The sequence below is a fragment of the Cavia porcellus genome, unplaced genomic scaffold (genome assembly GCF_034190915.1).
Source record: "Cavia porcellus strain 051 isolate PalLab524CR breed Dunkin Hartley unplaced genomic scaffold, mCavPor4.1 scaffold_26, whole genome shotgun sequence".
Classification (NCBI taxonomy): Eukaryota; Metazoa; Chordata; class Mammalia; order Rodentia; family Caviidae; genus Cavia; species Cavia porcellus.
This window is the reverse complement of record NW_026947509.1, coordinates 17,792,059-17,814,776: the sequence shown is the minus strand read 5'-3', so window position 1 is coordinate 17,814,776 and position 22,718 is coordinate 17,792,059. Positions and strand designations below refer to the sequence as shown.

The 22,718-nt window shown below is 35.2% G+C and overlaps 1 protein-coding gene across 21 annotated transcripts in view; it reads right to left on the bottom strand.

Moving 5' to 3' along the window:
* Cdc42bpa (CDC42 binding protein kinase alpha) overlaps positions 1-22,718 on the bottom strand; it is a 266,063-nt gene that overhangs the window by 111,196 nt on the left and 132,149 nt on the right. For all 21 annotated transcript variants that reach the window (XM_063236777.1, XM_063236786.1, XM_063236787.1 and 18 more), the window contains exons 7-11: positions 18,085-18,285; positions 16,264-16,512; positions 13,782-13,861; positions 11,262-11,428; positions 6,534-6,656 (exon numbers count right to left, since the gene is read on the bottom strand). In XM_063236777.1, the coding sequence (XP_063092847.1) occupies positions 6,534-6,656; positions 11,262-11,428; positions 13,782-13,861; positions 16,264-16,512; positions 18,085-18,285 (820 nt within the window). The remainder of the gene's footprint in view (positions 1-6,533; positions 6,657-11,261; positions 11,429-13,781; positions 13,862-16,263; positions 16,513-18,084; positions 18,286-22,718) is intronic.

Genomic DNA, 22,718 nt, shown 5'->3' with positions numbered 1-22,718 from the left:
TCCAGAATGGCGATGGAGGCCACACCAAGTTCCAGAATGGCAACAGCCACATGAGGTTCCAGAATGGCAGCAACATAGAGAGCCTTTCTTCACAATCAGGTTCACAGAGCCCAGTGATCCAGGCAATCGATCCTTACAGCCAAGAGAGAGAAAAGCCTGGCTACTGCCCCAGCTGGCAGCAAACCTTGGCAGCATCCACATGGTGCTGATTGTAGGTACAAGAAAAATGCACAAATTCTGAGGGTAAGAAGGCTTTCTCCTCGATTGCAAAGGGCCTGGGAGGCCAAGCAGTGTGCCCCTGAGAGGGCAATTTGTAAAGATGTAAAGGTGAAGCCGAAGGTGCAATGGAGACCCTAGAAATTTGGAAATGCCAGGAACGTGGAACATCCAAGGAAAGCTGAAAAAGTGAGCAGAGAGGGTTTAAAAGAAGCTGCAGGAGTTGATATCCCTGGAAGTGCCCTGGGGGTGGAAACACCAAAACCTTTTGGAGCTTGCAACCAAATTGCTTCAAATGCTGAGCAAGGAACTCTGGGATTTAATGATCACCCCGCTGGATATTGGACTTGCTTTGTTTCCAATGCTTTATATTCCCCTGTTTGTAACTTCTGGAATGGTAATGTTTATCTTGTGCCTTTGCATTTCAGAAATGTTTAACCTTGTTTCATTTGTACAGGGGGTTACAGTTAAGAGTTTGCCATTGATATCAGAGGAGACTTGGGACCTGGACTTCTCAACAATGCTGAAAATGTTAGGACTGGCAACTCTTGGAGATGGACTAAATGTCTTTTGTATAAAGGATGTGCATGAGTCTTTGGGGGCCGGGGTGGAATGTCATGGTTTATGTTGGTGGCCCCCAGGCCTCATGCATTTGCATTGTGTATTTGTGACTGGTTCATTGTCTAGCGCTTGGATTGGGGGAGTGAGTGCAACAGGCCTAGGGTGGAGCCAGGATGTGTTGTAACGGCAGGAAGAAAGCATGTCTTGCCCTCTTGCCGGTTTCTGCTTTGCTGTTCACTGCCACCATGAACTGCGTTCCTGCCATGCCACCCTGCCAACTGGCCTTGGAGCCAACTGAGTATGGACTGAAACCTCCAAAAAACTGTAAGAAATAAAACCTTTCCTTTCCCAGCTTTGGGCATCAGGTATTTTGTCTCAGCGATGAGTAAAAAGTAACTAGGACACTTATCTATGTGCTCCTAAAACACATGTGCAGGGAAAATGTAAAACAATTACAAATTAAGTGAGTAAGCAGATGTAAAGAGAAACAACAATATTACACTTCACTCAAATTGCCAAAATGAGCAACCATTAAAAACATTTATATAAGAGATATATTTAAAAAACTCTATAGGTTAACAGGTAATGAAATTCTAAAAAAACTTCAACTAATTTAAAAGGAGTAAAATAATTGAAAATTGACAAAACAAAAAACAAATGGAGATATAAGCTCTAATATAAATTATAAAAATTATACACATAATTATATATTAATAATTTTATTAAATATAAGTGATATAAATAATATTTATGACAAACTATATTAAAAACAACAACATAAATGGCTAAAGAGCATATTGTGAGTTATGAGGAAAATGTGAATGAAAATCACAATGAAGTACCATTTCACATATACCAAGACAGCTAAAATAAAAAGGAATGAAGTATTGATACATGTTATAGCATGGAAAAAACCTCAAAATACGATGCTATATAAAAGAAGCCTAACACAAAAGATCACACATACATTAGACAATTCCTTATATTAAAAATATACAGAATAGGTATTATTGTAAAAGAAAAAGCAAGATTAAACGTTGTCAGGGATAATGAGAGGTCAAAATAAACAGATTGTTTATGTGTGTGACTTTGTTCTCTACCAGAAGCAATGCCTATACCATACTGTTAATATACTGATTGCTTCTGAACTGTACCCTTTCAAATGGTTAGTTTCAGCCAGCCATGACGGCATGGGCCTGTAGTACCAGCACTCTGGTAAGTTGCAGTAGGAGGACCACAAGTTCCAGCTCTATGTGGGCAGCTTAGCAACCTAGACCGTGTCCTAAAATAAAATAACTTTTTTTTTTATTTTGCAAATGTCCTGGGTTCAACCACCAGTATGATTTTTAAAAAGTAGTTTCATGTTACAGGAACTTAACCTATATAAAAATGCTATCTATTTGATTATGTCTATTATACCATTTATATGATTATATCTATATGATTATGTCTAAATCTTAAACTTCTGCCATTTTAAAAGAACTGAAATCATTTGGAGGGTATTTGATCACAGCAGAATTCAACTAGAAACTGGTAACAGAAAAATAACTAGAAACTCTTTAAACAATTAGAAACTAAACACATTTCTAAATAATCCATTAATTAGAGGAAACTAAGTAAAAAACATTAAAACATTTGGTCAAATGAAAATGCAATATATTGACACCTGTAAAAACAGTACTGAGTGAAACATTTATAGCACTAACTGCATGAAAAAGTCTTAAATCAGTTAATCTAAGTGCCCACTCTAAAGACACAAAGAAAATAGCAGGAAATAATAGAGCAGAAATCAATGAAATGGAAACAAAAGCAGAGACAAGTCAATGAAGCAAAAATTTGATTCTATGAAAAGATCAAAAAAACTGACAGAGGAAGAGAGAAAGAAAGAGGAAGGGGTAAGGAGATGGAGGGAAAGAGAGAAAGGAGAAAGGAGGAGGACAGAGAAGCAGAAAAATTATCATTATCAGGCATTAGACAGGGGCTATCCCTACAGACCCTAAAGACAGCAAAATGATAGCAGAGAACTATTAATAAAAATGGAATAATATAAATAACACGTAAAAGCTTGACAATTTAGGCCAGATTAATTTCTATCAAATCACAAACTACCACAACTGATCTACTATCAAGTGCATAATTTGACAAGCTTTGTAACTATTAAGAAAACCAAATTTATAAGGTGAAAATTATAAGCAAAAGCTCAAAACCCATATACAATGGAGAGTTCTACAAAAATTTATAAAAAAGCAGATGCCTACTGTGCACAATCTCTTATAAAGGAGAATGGGAAGAAACAATTCAAAATTCATGTTAGTAAGGTGCTATTTCCTTAATGATCAGGGAAGAAAGGGGAGAGGCAAAGAGAGGGGAAAGAAAATTAAAGACCAGTATTTCTCATATATGTAAAAAAAACAAAAAACCAGAGGAACAAAGATGCAAACTTAATAGAACAGGTTTATTAGAAGTAAAACTGAGAGGGACCACTGGCATGAGAACTAAGTGGCATCATCTCTTACAGACTCGGAGATTGGGGTTTTTTGTTTTTTTTTTTTAAGGTTTTTGTTTTTTTTTTTAATGGGGTTGAAAAGGATGCTTGGGAGACGGCTAAGAAAAGGACTTGGAACCAGGTTGATATGGCTGTCCTTTGAGTAGGCAGCCTATGTTCTGATGGTCTGGTGGAGCACAACTTATCTTCAGGAGAGCTGCCTGTGTTACTGTCCATAGGAGACTTTGGGGAAGCTGATCGAAAGGCAGGTAGCTTATGAGCTACAGCAAACTGAAACTTCAGAAGCATTGAAACTAAGGGGTGTTTTGAATGCTGCCTGGGTCTCAAGGTGCCCCTCAATGCATATAAATGAAAAAAAAAAACCCTAAAATATTAGGAGTAATTTCCTTATTATTCCAGGGATACAAGACTGGTTCAACAGTTGGAAGTCAACCAATGTAATATATTATAAGACTGAAGGAAAAATAATCGCATTTGTACACCTGATGTAGAAAAAGCACTTGACATAATTTAACACTCATTTATTACATTTTTTGACAGGGCGGGGCGGGGGGGGAGAGTACGGCGGATCGAACTCACGATCTCACACTTGCCAGCCGGCACTTGTGCTACTGAGCTAAATCCATAGCTTCCCATTTATTACTTTAAAAAAAAAAAACCCTAAGAAACATAAAACAGAGGAAAACTCGTAGCTTTTTCTTGGGGGAGGTGCGCTGAATCCATTGCCTTTACACTGGTTATATCCCTATCCCTTTCTTTTCTTCCCCATCTTTCCTTATTTATTTTTTAATTTTGAAACGGGGTCTTACTAAGTTACCCAGGCTGGCTTGGCTTTGTGATCCTTCTGCTTTAGCCTAGCCTCTCAGACTGCACCTCCACACCTGACTAGAACTTTTAACTTGATAAAGAATTATCTATAAAAGCCTACAACTACTATTATGCTTAAAGATGGAAAATTAAATGCTAATATTGAAATACTAGGATCCTCTTTTCACAGGTTTTCTTCAACCCTCTAGCCGAAGCAATGAGTCAAGAAAGTAAGAAAATATACATATCGGAGAGGGAGAAACAAAAATGGTTCCTATTTACAGGTAACATAATTGGTAGCATAGAGCGTCCCAAGGAATCCTAAAAAAACAAAAAATTCTCCTAGAACTAAGTTCAGCAATATTACAGAATTTAAAACAAATGCACAAAAATCAGTTGTATCTCTGTATATTGATAATGACTATATGAACACCAAAATTAGAAATATAGTATCACTTGCAGTTTCTTTAAAAATGGAACTATTTACTGTTATTCTATTTAATAGTTTAGATGACAACAGATCCCTCTGGATACTGGCAAAATGGTAATGTAAGCATAATGTTTTAGAATTTAAAACTTAGCTATTACATTGAGCCAACAAAGAAGCTCACAACTATTTTGATAAAGCACTCAACTACTAGATGGTTGCTTTAAATGTTTTTAATCTATTTACTGTAGTTTTTAATTTTAAAACAAGATTCAAAAACTATTATGCAAACCCATATTCTATTGTAAGAAAATATAAATCTGACATAGACTCATAAGTAAACTTTCTATTTCCATTATTTCCTTTTTGAGGATAAATCACTGACTATCCTAGCTAGTCTTATGTTCTACTGCCTTTTTAGTGTTGCATGACTAAAATATGTTTACAGCCACTCTTAATGTTTTATCATTGGGACTAAGGTAAATTATTCCACTATCCATGTTCAAGATATGACCTATTTTTAGACATACAAAGTTAGAGAATTGAGGAGAAAGGAGTTAATGGGGACTGAACTCAGGAACTTGGACATATTAGGCAAGTGCTCTAACACTCAGCCATATCTATAATCCAGTTACAGAAACCTGAGAGACATATTTCTGAGGAAGCAAGCCACTTTTAGAAATATGCTCAGCTAAGAATTCCATATGTATTTAGGATAAAAAAAGTTTTGTGGGGTTTTTGGGTTTTTTGAAGGAAGATTTAGATTATGTAATCTAGGCTGGCCTTAAACTTGTGATTCTCCTGCTCAGCCCCTTGAGTGTTGAGATGACAGTCATGGTCCCCTATGCCCAGTTTTTCTTTCATCAATTTTTACCTCAACTTGAAACATCTGAAAATGTCTGGAGACACCTGTGATTCTAGCTAATACAGGCACTTCTCTGTAACTCTCCAATTACTTAGATCATAGGATACCTCTAAATCCTGAAAGCAGGTTCCCATTTCACTCAGAATAAAAAGTAAAGATTTTATAATAACCAGCAGGATGCTACTGATAAGGCAACAAACCCTTCTATCCCATTACCGCCTTAATCTCAGGTCCTTCCATTTGCCCTTCCTATTCTTTCTGTTTCAGCCATGTTGTCCTCTATTTACTTTTTTTTTTCTTAATTAGTACCAGGAATCGAACTCACGACCCATATTGTCCTCTATTTACACAAGAAGCACCATCTGGCTTGGGGGCCTTGTACTGGCTTGTCTTTCTCCCTGGAACATAAATTCTCCAGATTACTCTACGGAGGCATTTCAAAAGCCTGAAACAATACCTGGAATGCAGTAGCTGTTCAATAAAGATTTACTGGCTAGCTGAAATAAACAATGAATGAATAAAATAGGCCTATAAATATTTCTCATTTTCTTTCCTCTTTTTGACACAGGCTCTTGCTATGCAGTTTAGGCTGGCCTTGACCTCACTTTGTACCCCAGGCTGGTCTCGAACTTGCAATGATCGTCTTGCTTCAGTCCCCTGAGTACTAGGATTACATGTGTGCTCTAACATTTGTCAATTTTAATTAATCTCAGGAATGCATTGAAAAATGAGCAAACGAATTTTTACAAACCTTAACATCTACATATGTACAGTTCCCTTCTCTACAGTGTCCCTCCTTCTCCTCAATTGTATTATCTTTTCTTTCTGATTTGCCAGACAAATTCCAACTCAATTTTCACAACTAAAAGTAGGTCTTCTGAAAAAGAATCCTTGCTTTCTTTAAATCTGGGTCAGACACTCCTCTCCATGTACCTGCTTATTTTCCCCCAGTCATGCCAAATTTATTCTGATTATTTATATATCTGCTTCTGAGACCAAAACAGAGCTCCTTGATGGCAGAACCCATTTTATTTGCATTTTCATCACTGACACATAACTCATAACATGTAAGACAGGGAAGAAACTAGGTGCAAATACATTATTTCTTAAAATCTACCAAATGCAATTAATGATGAATCACAGAAATTTACCTGCTACTTGTCTTCTTAGTTTTTCAATTTCTTCTTTTAAGTTTTTTATTTCTAAATCTTTGCTTGCTGTTAGTGGCCCATCAACAGTTGAATGCTGTAGAGCCTGGACGGTCTGTGTTGATTCTTTTAAAACGAGAATAAGAGAAAGAATGAAAAACCATTGACATACTTTAAAAATTTTAAAATATGTATTAATATATGTCTTTGTAGAAAAATCCATATATAGTTCTATAGATCAGAACAGTTACCCCCTGACAAAGAGCATGTGCACACATTTAAAATTGCTATAAAACTTCCATTACATGTCTTTAAAATTTATTATATCTATAAAAAAAGCAAGATGCTAATGGATGAGATTTTCAGTTTTAAGTACTGTTGTTATACTCTGCTACTGAATCAACTACTTGGTTCCATCTGTCATAGCAAAGAGCATCATCATGTGATAAGTCAAAAAGTTTGTACAAGGAACTAAGTCTGGTATATAAAGGGAAGCTTAAACATGCCATTATGTAATACACAGAAGTCCTGGCCTTGTATGTTGAAGTTCACCTATAGATAGCATTGGCTCCTTAATCTTATTACATAAGAACTCAAGAGAGGTGGTAAAACTCGAGACTGAAATCTCTTAAGATTTTGGAGGATTTCAGAGATTAAGTTCTGTCTGAGGAAAATGGCCTACCCCAAAACAAATGGGTGAATTTCAAAAACGTACTATGTAAAGGAAGCCAGACACAAAATTGAGTATTACATAGTACTGCACCATTTATACAAAGTGCAAGAACAGTTAGAAATTAATCAATAGTGAAAGAAATTAGTGTAAAGTTTACTTTAAGAATGGAAGAGTACAAAACAGGAAAGAACATGAGGAGACTGTTATGTTGGAAATATCCTGTATGTTGATATGGATGGAGTTACACACATATATAAACATTTACTGTTCATGCACGTAAAACAGTACTTGCACATATTACTGTAAGTTTATCACCATATAAAAAAAAAAACAATAAAGAAGACAGGAATGGTAGCACATGCACGTAATTCCAGCACTAAGGCAGGAGGGTCAAACACTCACACCCAGCCTGGGCAATGTAATAACCTGTAAGCCTCCTCCGCCCCAACAACAACAGTGACCCCCCCCCCAAAAAAAAAAACGCCAGAGCAAAGGTCTGGATTTATTCCTTAGTACTGCAATCAGTCAATCAATCCTTTTTTATAAAACAGGAAGTAATTCACATGCAGAAATTTAGGGAATTTATTGAAGAACAGAAAATAGTCTGTTCTACTGATGCCAACAGTGTCTTTCTCTACTTGCCCTCAAAAAGTATGATTGTAACCTTTTATGATTGTAAAACTCAGTTTGTTCTCTTAGGATGTACAAACTCTTGATTATTTGTTAATACATGCATTCCTTTATTCACAAAATATACAAACTAGACTGTATGTAGTATCTTTCATTTTGGAGAAAATGACCATAAAAGGGGGATCTTGAGTGCTGAGATGGAGCTGAGATTAAATTATAAATAGGACGATCAGGAAAGGACCCATTGTAAGCCTCCTTGAACTAGAGATCTGATTCAAGTAAAGAGGTAACCGAGTAAGTCCTGTGACTATCAAAGGGAGACTATATTCAGTAACTAATGCAAAGGTCCAGGGTGGGGAAGAGGGGAGTCCTGCTTGGCTGTGGAAAGAACAGTAAGGATAGCATGAATCTTTGGGCGTCATGAATAGAAAAAACAAGGAAGAAAGTAGAAGCAAATAAAGTATGTAAGATGTTTCATCATACATGACTTTAGGCTACTGAAATCAATTTGGTTATTCATATGAGCTTGCAAGCCTTTGGGAGTAGAGATAAGGCAGTGAAATAAAATGATCTAAATTATATTTTTACACAATTAGTTGTTTTGGAAACAAGCTGAAAAAGCAGTAAAGAGGATAGGAAAAGGTATAGTAGGGGAAATCAGTAAGTTGCTGCAGTAATATGGAGGAAAACAGATGGTAGTTTGACAAAAAGATCAGAACCCTATAGAGAGTGATATCTAGGTTATAAATCTATTATCACAGGCCAAGTTAACCTGATTTGCTAATGGATCAGCCATGTGGGATGAGAAGAGAAGACTTACAGGTGGCTGTAAGGTTTTTCCTCTGACAATATAGGAAGCCGATACTATTCTGGGACATTCTAACAATCAAGGTCAAGGTTAAGGAAAAATCAACAAAAGAAACTCCAAAAGGGCTGTTTTATGAAGAAAAAGAAAAACTAGTAGACTAAAGTGCCCCAGAAAGACAAACAAAAACAAAGTTTTATCTGGAAGCAAAAATACTTCATTGGGTCAAATAATGCTGACAGGTAAAAAAGATACTGTTTCAGAAATAATCAGTGGATTTTACAATGCAATACAATTGAGCTTGGGAAGAAAAATGAGTCTGCTGCATAGCATTTAGAGCTGGTGTGCATGAATTTGAACTTGTGTGTTTTAAGTATGTTATTTTTTTTTTTTTTTTTTTTTTTTTTTTATCGGTACCAGAGATCTCGCAACTGCCTGCTTGCAAGGCAGGAACTTATGCCGCTGAGCCAAATCCCCAGCCCCTTAAGTATGTTATTTTAAATTGTACAAGTGCATAGGCAAAGCTGCATTTTGTGACAAAAATGGAATTATACCTTTGAAGATATATGTGAGTATGATTATTACTAACTACAAAATGAGAAATGAGGATGTGCTGCTTTGAACCTTAAATGTTTCCAAATGCTCACATGTGAAAAGACTGGCATGTGATACTACTGAGAAGTGGTGTATTCTTTAGGAGACAGGGCCTAGATGCAGGAAGTAACTTCAAGGATAACCCTGAAGGGAATCTCAACATTGCTTCTCTGCCTTGTTTCCTAGCTACCACAAAAAGATAACTTCTGCTACCATCATAATGTACTGCTTCACCAATGGTCCAAAAGTAACTTGGCCACCACTGACTAAAATCTGAGAAACCACGAGCCAAAGTAAATCTTTCCTCTGTTTAAATTGTATATTTTGTAACAGTGATGGAAATCTGATAACACAGTATAAGAAAAGTGAAACGGTAATTATAGGGTGATACAGAGTTATAGGTGATGACGGAATTGAAGGAATACTGGAATTAAGACACCACGAAGCCCATCTTGTAAAACAGTGAGGCAAAAGCTAAGAGGCCAAATACCAAGAAGAAAAAAACTGGCGGCCAAGGACGCTGCTGCCACTAGTACAGTTGAAGAGGGTAATCCTACAGCAGCATGGGAACCTATTAGAGATTTCAATAGTAACAAAAAGCCTGCTTCAACACACATGCCACAAGTTCACCACCACTACCCTGAGGCTAAAAAGCCCCAAAAAGGAGAAGTTCCCTATAGATGAACCCCTGTTCTAGTTAGAGAAATCGGCAGATACGCTCAATCTGGTATGTATTCCAGAAATGCCATATATAAGAGAAAGCATCCAGCTGGTTAAATCCAAGATTGAATAGGAAAAAAAACATAAAGAAAGTTAGTTCTTACTATTGCAAAACCAGCTGGTAGTAATGAGAATAGTGGTACTCAGATATTTTAAGCTTTGCAAAATGCCTAGATACTGTGCTACCAGTATGTAGCTAAAAAACTACAGAGCTACGATCACTACAATCACTCCTAGGACCATCTTTATGACACTCACTGGGCACCAGAGAGAGAAAATTGGGGTTTTCCTGAAGCAAGTAAGCAGCAGCTCACTTTCTGTGACTGTGACTGAACCTCTTTCTCTCAATGGAGTTCCTCTGCATAGAACACACTGGAAAGCTGCCACCACCACCTCTATCAAACTAACTACAGGAAAACCTCAGAACACCTCGCTGATGCACACTTCAAGATGTCATAGCTATAGCAGAAGCCCAGATACCAAGATAATGACATCTTTAATGCAGAGAATAAGAAATGCGAGACTACAGAGCTCTGCAAGGGTAATGAGAAAGCTAGATTCACAAATGTTATTAAACATTAAACTTATTCTTCAGCTCCAGGGCTACAGTGCAATCTGACAAATGGAATTTATCTTCACAATTTAGTGTTCTAAATTTCTTACCAAGAACCTAATTAAATAATAGAGACTTACAGACCTGAAAATTCCCTGAAAAATTATAACCAGGACATTATGAAAGGCTTGCCTGCAACTGAGATTAATGTAGTTTAAATATTATAACTTTGAGATTTATCTTGCTGTCAACAGAGGGCTGAAGCAAGGAGAGATTAATAATGATTTTTGCCAATGAGAGAAACTAGGTCAAAATTTACAAAACGTTCACCTTTGTGCATTCAAAAAAATCACCAAACAACATGACAGGTACAATGCTATAAAGAGTGACAGTAGGAGAGAAGCAATAATTCTTAAAGATCAAGAAAATATGCTCTGAAAGTCATCAAGGTGTTTTACTATGGTGAGAAGAATTCCTGTTGTCCTCATAATCTTTTCCTTTCTCCATATGTATTTATTCCCATATATGTGTGTGTGTGTGTGTGTACACACAAAATGATCGGAAACAATTTTTTTTACTGCTTACTATTAATTGTGTTTTTACATAAATGGTATTATACTATATCTTATATAAATACAATACAATGTGATTTTCACCACTCATAAACCACTTTAAGATAAAATAACTACTTGGAATACAGCTCATAATTTGATGTTACCAATTCAAAAGAAAAATATTATCCTTAAATATGTTTACCTTGAAGTTTTCTACTAAGTTCAAGTTTTTCTTGTTCAAGACGCTTAATTCTTCTTTCATAAGCTTCAGTTGCTAAGTTGTTGTCTAGAGTCCTCTGAACATTAACATCAAGATCTCCTGAGGTGGGGCCAGCTGTAACTCTTAAACAGCTCCTATCAGAAAGAACACTGAAGAAAAGAAAAAAAATGCAAGTTCATACTACAATAAAAAAAGTGAAAAAAAAACAACCCTTTGAAATTATTCATTTAAAACATGCATTTGAATATCTACACTTAGCTAAAATGAGTGTAGAAATATTTCTGAATAACTACTATAACCCACTTTTATTTTTTTAAATGAAAACTTAAATCCTTCAAATTATCTTTAATATTTAAAAAACTGAAGTTTGCTGAAGGGTTATTAGTAGTTTAAAACAATTTGACCACCTAAGTGAAATAGCAGTTAAAAACATCAACCATGCTACTTTTAACCAGAATTTGCAATTCAAAATTCAAAACTGAGCTATCTTCCTTAATTCCGTATGAGCTAATAAAAAATATAGGAGTTATTAGTCAGCAATAAACAAAAATCCTTAAAGTCCAGTGACAGAGACAGCAATAAGATAATTAACTGAAGTCTTCAGTGCATTAGATAGTGTTAAATGCTAAGGAGAATTCATGAAGAAAAACAGAAATAAAGCCTTGATGAAGAGGAGATAAAAATTTAAAGTGGTCAGGAAAAGCTATCCTATGAAAATGACTGTGAGAAAAGGCAGGTATAAGGAGACCAGTCCAAGAAATTTCAGGAGGAAGAGCATTCTAGGCAGATGAAACACAATTGCAAGATTCCAGAAACAATGCTGTTGGACTGCAAAGGCTGTTCACGTAGATGAAGTTGAGGAGAGCAAGGCAAAGAGCAATGGGAAATAAAATCAGAAAGATAGTCACATTTGAAGGGTCGTTTAAAAAAAAATCAGAAATAAATGTGAATCAGTTGAAAAGGGCTTATAAGAACTTGGGTTTGGAGTTATGACAAAGTCATTAAGAGTTGGGGTGTGAAGGGGATTGGTACTGAACAGGGAGCGGCATATTCTGACGTATCTTTTAGCAGGATAACTTTGCACAGATTCAAAGGAAGAAATAAAGAAAGTTATTACGTAGATGATTAAGACAGATTTAAAAAAAGAGAAGCCTCAGCGGCAGATACACACTGAGAAGTCATCAGCAGGTAACTGGAAGAACAGAGGGAGGACAGGGAGAAAAAAGAAGGCCAAAGACTGAGCCCTACAACACTCTGAAAACAATGATATTCACAAAGATCAGGAGGATTAAGAAAACTCAGTTAGGGAGACCGAACAGTGGCCAGAAAGATTAAAAAGAAAATCAGACAAGTGCTCTGAAAGTAAACGAAAAATTTTTAGTGGTGTGGAGCTGTGGCAAGGATGACACTAGGCAAATAAGTCTAGGACTGAAAAGTAATCATCAGATTTAGCAGCATGGAGATCAAAAGTGACAGTAACAAAAGAAGCCTGTGCTAAGTGACAGTGATAAGAGCACAATCCTGACTGGAATGGATTCAAAGAAAAATAGTATAAAAAAAACTAGTCAACAAAAGTAATTCCGTTACAACACAGATGAGATAACTGGTTAGTAACAGGGTAAAAGAAAGGGACCCAAAGAGGTTTCACATTTTGCTGGAAGATGGAAGAAATAACTATATGCTTTAAAGCTGAAGGAAATGATCTGATTATGAAGATGACACAAAATGGGTAAAAAGTATGGCATTAAAGTGAACAATAACTATACTAGGCAAGAGAAGACGGATGGAGTTGGCCTCAGCCGGAAGCTTTCATGGTCCATCTATGGTAAGAAGAGCACATAGGAGTCTTGCTGCTCCTCTTGAGGAATGAGGGAGCAACAGCATGAGCTTATAGTGAGGATGACTGCAATTTCACAGGCAAGTGGCAAGTGTGAAATGCTTACCTAGGTGCTAAGACTGAGAAATACAGTCCATCTTCCAACTAAAAGCTGAGGCTGGTAAACATGAATTTAAAGTAAGGCTGGTAAGAATGGTCAGTTTTCTGGACGGTACACCAAATACAGCAAAGAACTGAATTATAAATGTTGACATAACAAAGCAAGTGTAACAATGAGAGAGCTAGGGAACTGAGGCGGGTAATTCTCAGTGGAACTTAACCTGGGTAAGGAGGAACAAGAGTATCTAAGTGGAACAAGGTGTGGAAGGACGATACGGTCAGTGTGTTGAAAATTCTCATGCTTAACATCTACAGAATATTTATGCACTAGCACAAGGCTCTTCTAATCCTTGCTTCACTGCTGAGTATTAGATTCTAAGCTCTCTATTTGTCCTGTTCTTTCCCTTCCTAAAAGAGGTAAGATTCTTGTGTGCTCTACTCATTTTACAATATCTTATTTTCCCAATAGCATATTTATCCTATTTTACAGGCTTTCTTATGCATTATATTTTAAAAACTTTAATTAACTTTAATTTGTTACATATTGTCCAATTGTTGAAACTTACCAGCTACTAGTATACGTAAAACCAACAAATGGCAGATGGTGCCCAGAAAATGCAGTATGTGTTGGTGGGGGCATTGTTTCCTATAGGAATAGAAAACACTTGGTAAAAAATAGGAAGTTGAAGCTGCAATTAATAGGTTAGGCTAGAAATACTGTCCATAGGAAATATATGGCTTTGGAAATAGTAATTATTTAGCACGAAGTTAAATAATATAAAATTTAGACCATGAACACTGATACTATAAAATCCTGATAAAATGAAGACTGAAAGTCCAAGTATAGTTATTACTAATATATTCTGTATTTGTGAGTTTACAATAGAAGCTAAAATTTTTGTAAACTATAAAAATTTACAAATACCTAATTTTTTCGAAATCACAACATGAAGAAGAGAAAAATCTGAGTTATCCTATATTCACATTCCTAGCTGAGAATAAAAAGGAAATACTTTATTTTCTCATTTAAGTTCTCACACCATAACCAAACATCTTTTTTAAGGTCTATTTGGCCCTATGGTTTTCATATTTTTGTCTTTTGCAGATAATTTCTTTTTTTTTTGTCTTTTTCCTTTTTATTGGTACCAAGGATCGAACTCTCGACTGCCTACTTGCAAGGCAGGCACTTAGGTCGCTGAGCTAAACCTCCAGCCCAGATAATTTCATTTTTTAAAATGTCTTCTAATCATAGCACTAAAGTGCTATTAGAATTTATAAGCAAAAAAGCTGTAATGTAGCTTTACAAAGAAAAGAACATGTTTGAGATAAGCTTCCTTCAGTTATGAATTATAGAGCTGTTAGATATGAGTTCAATGACAATGAATCAACAATCTGTATTACACAAACCAGGTGTGGTACTGCACCATTTCTAATTTCAACACTCAAAAGCAGGAGGACTGCTGAGAGTTTGAGACTAGGCTGGGCTAGTTAGTTCAAGAGCATCCTAAAGTATACAGCAAGACCCCATTTAAAAATATTATATATATCATAAGGTGCATTTAAGTAGAAGCACATATAAAAATAAGTTAGGTATCCCTAAACTGATAAAAATGTTCTGACCAGAGGCTCTCAGGCACCTACCTTTGTATGTATTACACAGAGCTAAAGGTCATGTCAGCTAATGCAGTGTTCACAATTAACTACAGACTACAGCTACCATGGATAATTCAATCATCTGTACTATGCACTGAATTGGAAATGTTAACAGTAAATATAATTTCTAGTAAAATGTTGGAAAGGGAAGTCCATCTATCCTTTTCTTTGTTGTTGTTTTTTTTTTTTTTTTTGTCTTTTTCATTTTTATCGGTACCAGGGATCGAACTCACAACTGCCTGCTTGCAAGGCAGGCGCTTATGCCACTGAGCTAAATCCCCAGCCCCTTATCTATCCTTTTCTTATAAAGTTTAGGAAGGAAAGTATAAAAGAAGTTCTTATCTGCCTTGAACATAATACTAAACAGTAAAAACATGATATTAATATTAAAAATGCCTATACAGAATTAAAACATAGGCAATAAAAAAACAATAAAAATACAAGCTCAATCAGGTACAGTGACACATGCCTATACATCTAGTTGCTTGGGAGCTGAAGCATCATTTGAGACCAGAAATTTAAGACCAGTCTGGGCAACACGTCAAGACTTCATTTCAAAAAAAAAAAAAAAACCTTAAGTAAATAAATTAAAGCTCAAGAAGGAAGAAACATAAAAGTTTCATGCTCTTATTTTCCTAAAGTTTATTTCAAATTAACTTAATGACTCAGAGTAGAAGGCAACACATCATGTGACCCACTTGACTAGACTGCTTGTCGGCCATTTGCCTTGACCAGGGTCATAACCTCAGGCTCGTAAGGGCATGGACCTCCCAGTTCATTTCACACCACCTGGCTACTTTAAGCAGCAATATAATTGGTGTGGTTTTGGCCCTTCACATCAAGTCTCCCTACTCTAGCAAAAAAACTGCTAGTTTTTACAGCCAGCTCCTAGGTACTAGTTCAACTATCACAACCAGCTAAGTAGGTGATTATGGGAGAAGGGATATGGTATTTGTGACTGTAACCAAAGTTAAGAAGTTTTTCACACATAAATAGTTCTCCATTTATTTCCCTTTGGTTAATCTACTAAGCTCTGAAATGACTGCTTTTGGCAATTTTGTCCTGTTTCATGGCTGATTTTAGAGAGAGATTTGCCAACCCTTTGACTCTGCCATCATGAAATCCACTAAAGCATCTAATTTGTCTTCATTAGGAAACTTATTAGCGTAACTTATCTCAGAAGTAAAGCTTTGAATTTTTCGTATAGATAACTATGTTGACCTCAGTTAACGTTCTTAATTTCTAGTTTATGATAAATATGCTCTAGAAACCATGACTATTGCTTGATCGTTAAGTGATCAGGTGGTGCTAATATAGTATTCAGAGACCAAAAAATTACTTTATAAGCATATTCAAAAGAAAAAGCAGGGGAGACGCATTTCATACCATACTTACAGAATTTTTTAAACAATCATCATCCACATCAAAATTTGATGTATCCGTTGGGCTACTAACTTCTGGAATATAAGGTGCTTCACAGTTTCTAATATTATCCCAATCAATGCCACTAAAAAATGGGTGTTTCTTGAAGTCTTCTATTCCATTTTGACCAAGTCGATGTTCTCTGCTACAAATGAGTCTTCGAATAAGATCCTTAGCATTTTCAGAAACATCTGTCACTTGGGCTGGAAACTGAAACCTCTCCTATATAGAGAATAACAGAAATAAAAACAAAAATCAGTTTTTGAATAAAGACTTATTTATTTTCTCAAAAATACCCTTTCTTTAAAAAATATCTAGTAAGTGTATTCTGGAACACAGAATTGATACTAAAGGAGACCAGAGATGAATACGAAAGGTCATTTTCCTGAAAGAATTGTAATTCCATATGTGATTTAATCAGAGATGTACTACAGAAAGTATTAAACAATATTAGCACATATGTACCAAATTAAAATATGATAAAAATTTAAATGTCTATTAAAATGAAAAGGAACTTATTTAACATTTTGACAGAATGTAGATGATCAATAATGTTCATATAGAATACAAATTAATGATGAACTGATCACAGTAAACATTTCTGAAGAATATTTATCTGACACTAATCAAAGTATTTACTCATTTAATTCATTTAAGCCTCACAACAATTATGTCAGATGACTACTGCCATTATAAGTCTTACAGAAGAACCCCAGACACAGTATTCAAGTGATTTTCTCAATGTCACACAACTAGTAAATGACAGAAATAGATCTTGAACTGAAACTATCTCACTTAAAAACTTGTGCTACTCAGTGCATGTTATATTACAATGATTTCTTGCAGTTGTTTTCAGTTTTTCATCTCTTCGTAACTATTTAAGAGCACTATCTGTAGCATAAACTTTTAAAATTTATATAATAACTAATTATAAAACAACTAAAAATCACATAAATTAAAAAGAATAGATGATTCCCTTTGCGAATATTCACATTCAAAATTCCTGCAACTGCTCAGTATCTTGTGAAACACATAATCAAAACCTTTCCTCTTCTTACTATAATACAATCTATTCTATTTCACTTAGTGCTATGCTAAATGGATTCAAGCTCTGCAAATTTTTCCTGCTGTGAATTTGGATTGTTGCTAATGTTTTATGATCGTAAATAATATTGGAATAGAAAGGTTATAACAATTTATAGTCCCATCAAAAATATCTCAGATGTCCATCTAATTGCATTATTTATGTACTGTACGTATACACTATTTTTCTCTTTATCATTGCCAATTTGAAAAACAAAATATCGCTGGGTAAGGTGAATCATGCTCATGATTAGGAGGCTGAGGCAGGAGGATCACAAGTTCAAGGACACACAGTGAATTCAAGGCCAGCCTGCACTACACAGTGAGACCCTGTCTCAAAACAAAGAGATAAAATGTCTCATTTTTAATTTTGTTTATATTACATTGTTACTACTAAAATTGAGAATAGCACCTTTACGTGCCTTCTAGTCATGATTACATGTATAGTAAGTAATGACTTCAACTATCTATGACCTTTCTTATTCAATTGGAAAGGCCATTCAATTTTTACTTTAAACAAAATACAAAATAAACTTAGAATTAAGAATTTTATGTACAATTTATGGATTGTGATTAGTCATGTTTGTTGTTTCCCTTACTACCAAAGGAATGTTATTTTTCACTGTTTTTAGAAATATTTTCTCTTTAATATCATAGTATTATGTTGTTTTATTTACCATAGTAATTTTTAAAAATGTAGAATATACTAACTTTGTGGTTCATGATTTTTCCATATGTCTCCACCAGAGATTCTGCATAGAATGGTGTTTCTCCATAAAGCATTTCATACATACAGACCCCCAAAGACCACCAGTCACACTCAGGTCCATATCTTCCCTTTCCATCTTCCATGGCCTGAAGGATTTCAGGAGAAATATAATCTGGGGTTCCAACTGCCACTGAGGACTGGACCTGAAGAAGAAGTTCACGTTTTTATTAATCTGCTGTAATATATTAGAAACAAACTAATTTTATATTTTAAAAGTTACACTCATGTAAAATATGCAATAGACAAAATTAACTAATAACAAGTATATTTTGTCATCTGAATTTAGTTTTCTAGTACATAGGTTAAGCTTTTATATCACCTCCATAGTAATGATTTTTCAGATATCACAACACTGCAGAAACTTTACTATAGTTGCTACTTAGAATACTACCTTCAGGGAAACAATATGCTCTGAGTCATCAAAATCATTAACAAATTGAATATTGGATTTATAATATATTATTGACTTACTGATATTTATTTCTTAAGCATACATACATTTCATACATATATACATGGAACTGAAGATTTTATTATCAGATGGGGGAGCAGACAATGTAAGAAATGTAGGCCAATACTAGAGCTTATATTCCAACTCCTTAATGAAACCTACAAAAAACAGGTCAATAATATATTGCACAGCAAAATATTTACTAACTACTAAAATACTTTATAAAAGAGGGGAAGTATCCTTCAAAAAATAAAGTCTCAGCTGAGTGTGGAGGTACACACATATAATTCCAGTACTATGGAAGCCTGAAACAACAGGATCACAAGTTTGAGCCTAAGTTTGCCTGCACAGTGGAGAGACCCTCCCTTAAATGAAAAAGGAAAAATTGCCAGGGATATAGCTCTGTGAAAAGGCCCTAAGTTTAATCTCTAGTGCTGCAAAATAATACAAATAAATAAAATAATGTTCTAATATACAAAAAGTTGAGAAAACAATTATAGCAGGTTAGATATAAATTAGAAAACAGGTAACTAAAACAAAAGCCCTGGGTACATATAGTCTAAGATTACTTGAAGTTAAAGCGAGGGGGATGTTATGTTTCTTTAAAAACATTTAAAAAATGAATATTCTGAAGGTTCTGAACATTCTAAATTCTGCTTACCATTCTTTTTATCTAGACCAAATTACACTTCTAACTTAGCAATACAGAGATTAATAACTTGAAAATACTTCCTTTACAAATTCTTAAAAGTGTAACAGTTACTTTTTAAAACACAAATACTCTTAAAAAAACAAGTGCTGAGGAACTAACACTCAAGAACTGGTTGGCTACTAGGATGATAAGCATTAGAGCTCTGGCAGGATTGAAAAATTTCTGATTTTCATTTTCTAGGTATTTACATTTTAAAATACACAGGGGAACAAAAGGAAAGAGCACAAGCTTTCAGGAAGTAGGGAGTTTGCCCTGTACAACCTCTGCCCAAGAAGTATATTGTTAAGTGGAATGGTGACTTTCACTAACTAGATCACTTAAGTTCCAGCATCTGGAATTCTAACTCACATTTCTTCTGTGCTCCACACTGTCTCAGGCTGAGAAAGTGCCATAAATACTGCCCCAGAGTACTCAGTTTGTTTGCTTCTAGGAAACCAAACAAATCCAAATTTGCTCTGGAGAACATATGCTCAAATTTGATCAGATACAATTCTCACATGTAAAAATATCACTGAAAACGAGCTCACGGTCTGATAATATGAATAAAATGAGGGCACTGTCCAGGATACACAGTCACAAATCCCAACCAGCAATATGATGGAATCTCTAGCAACTATGAGATCTATTCTTTCAAATAAGTATGTCTAAAATCGCTAAGTATATAAAAGAGTAAAACAAAAGAGAGAGAAACAGAAGTCCTAGAAATGAAAATGGGCACTGAAATTTTTTAAATAGACACAATGAAAAAAAAAAAACCTGAAGAGCTGAAGAAATTAATCAGCATCCACTATTCAGAGATGAAAATAACAGAAGAAAGGCCAACAGATATAAGACACTAGAAAGAGCAGGTTCAACACAGAGTAATGCAAGACAGCAGAAATGAGAGATAGCAGAAAGCAATATTTACAGTTGATAACTTTTTAAGACTAACATAAGACTTGAATTCATGGATGGTGGAAAAGCACAGTACCCAGCACCACCTCTACACACTGTAGTTAAATTATGAAACATCAGAGGTAAAAATTAGAGAATAAGTATTAAAAAGTAATAATTACACTGATAGATGAATTAATAATAACAACAATAGTGGTCAAAAGAAAATGGAACTGTACCTAGAAATTGATAAATAACTTTCAATATAGAATTCCCTATTTATTTAAATTATGACAATTAATGGATATTAAAGACATGTTCATACAAAAGCTGAAAGAACTGTAATTTATAAATCCCTTCAAAGAAAGGCACTATTGGTTGTATTTCAAAAAACACAAAATTGAACTTGGATGGAAGAATGTGATACTTGAAGCAATCATAAACAAGGATATTAATAAACTTGAACATTTATCTACATAATTGTTAACTGCATAACAATTTTTAAAAAAAAGGAGCAGGAGAGAGAACCCAAAGAAAAGAAAAGACACACTTACTGCAGGTTGAAAAATAGATTGGTATTTCATAGAAAATGTAACTGGTTTGTTGGTTTATTATTAACAATAATAACAATAAGACAATATTGGGGTTGAACCATAGCCGCCTCACTGAGCTACATCCCCAGGTGTTGTTTATTTGTTTGTTTGTCTTTTTCTTTTGAGACAGCCGCTGACTAAATCACTGACTTACCCAGTCTGGGCTCAATCTTGTAGTCTTCTTGCCATAGGTTCCCAGAGTGCTAGGATTATATGTACCACCATGGCAAAATTTTAAGATGTTCCCATTAAACAATAATTTCCTTTCTCTTCACTTAATGGCTGGCAACTCTTCAGTCTCTGTAAATTTATTCCAGTACCTCATCTAAATGGCATTATCTAATGTTTTTGGTGACTAGTTACTCCATTTAGCATAATGTCCTCAAGGTTCACGTGTTATGAAATGTGTCAGGATCCCACATTTTAAACAAGTTCCCACTGCCTTGAACTACATGGTCCATGCATGACTGTCCCATCAGGCAGCTGGTACCACTGCTGGTATAAGCAGTACAGTCTCGCATGTATCACTGGTGACTCTAACCACCTAGCAGCCCCCACTGTGAATGTGTTAAAGGCTGATTACCTCTATCATGTCTATGTATACACTACATTTTGCTTATTCATTTTTCCTAATGATGAGCATGTGGATTGCTTCCATCCTTTTTGGCCTTTGTGAATAATGCATATAAAAAAGGTGTACAAACATCTGCTCAAATCTCTGCTTTCATTTCTTTTGGGTACTTACACAGAAGAGAAATTGCTAAATCAAACTGTAACTTTATTTTTAACTCCTCAAATAATACATATTCTTTTCCATTGTGGATATCACTGCCAAATCCACTCTCATACAGCCTTCTCCCTTATGCTCTCTTCTAATAGTTGTGTATATTTCATTTTTGTATTTAGATATTTGACCCAAGGAATTAATTTATGCATATCATGTGAAGTAAATAAAATTTTTGGTTTTGATTGGTAATGTGGTAGAAAAATGACTTTACATTTAAGTAAAGTATAAATGTTAGAATTTTTAAAGCATACAAATGGTATCATTTCTTTTGGTTGAGGACATTCTTTATAATCCAAGGCCTGCTTTCGAGTAATTCTCTCATCTTCCCATTTGTTAGAAAATGCCTTGCCAGGAATGGTGATGCATGCCTGGAATCCCAGCATTTGGGAGGTTGAGACAGGATGATCCCTGTGAGTTCAAGGCCAGTCAGTTCAAAATCAGCTTGAACTAGATAGTGAAACCCTATTTCAAACAAAACAAAATAAACAAAAACAACAACAAACCTAACTCTTGGATTTTATCAGGATCTGGACTGAAGAGACAGGTTGTGAGACAGGTTACAGTAGGTTTTAAGTATTATAAAGGTATACACTGAGTGTCTAGGGCCCAAACCACAAAGTCTCCTAGCACTTTACCCTCCATTACTGCTTGATCTCTGTGGCAGAATTCTAGTTTTATATGGGTATTTCTACATATTATTGCAGTACATACGTACTGCCTAACTTTTGTGTGGCAACCCCATAGGGATACTGTAGACTGTGTCTCTACATATTCCTACCCCTCCAATGCCAATCCCTGCAGACTCTTCTAACCCTGGAAGAAATACCTCACTCTGCTCTAATTCTAGCTATCTGCAGGAGCATCAGGAACTGTTCCATTTCCAGGCAATTATGAGGTACACCTCAAGAGCTCATTTCTGTTAGAGAAAACATTCTGCTGCTGCTTGTTCAGAGCTTAAAAACAGATGTCTTAAATAGTGTACCCTGACTTAGACTTGTTCATATATATAATAGGAGGGCTAATTTGGTTCCCATTATTCTTTTCAACATGACCAAAGGCAGAGGTCAATAATCTTTTTCTTTATAAGTTAACTAACAGAAGTTAAGCAAAAGGGGGCATAAAATTAATATAATCTAGAGGGCTTTCTGAAAAAAAAGATT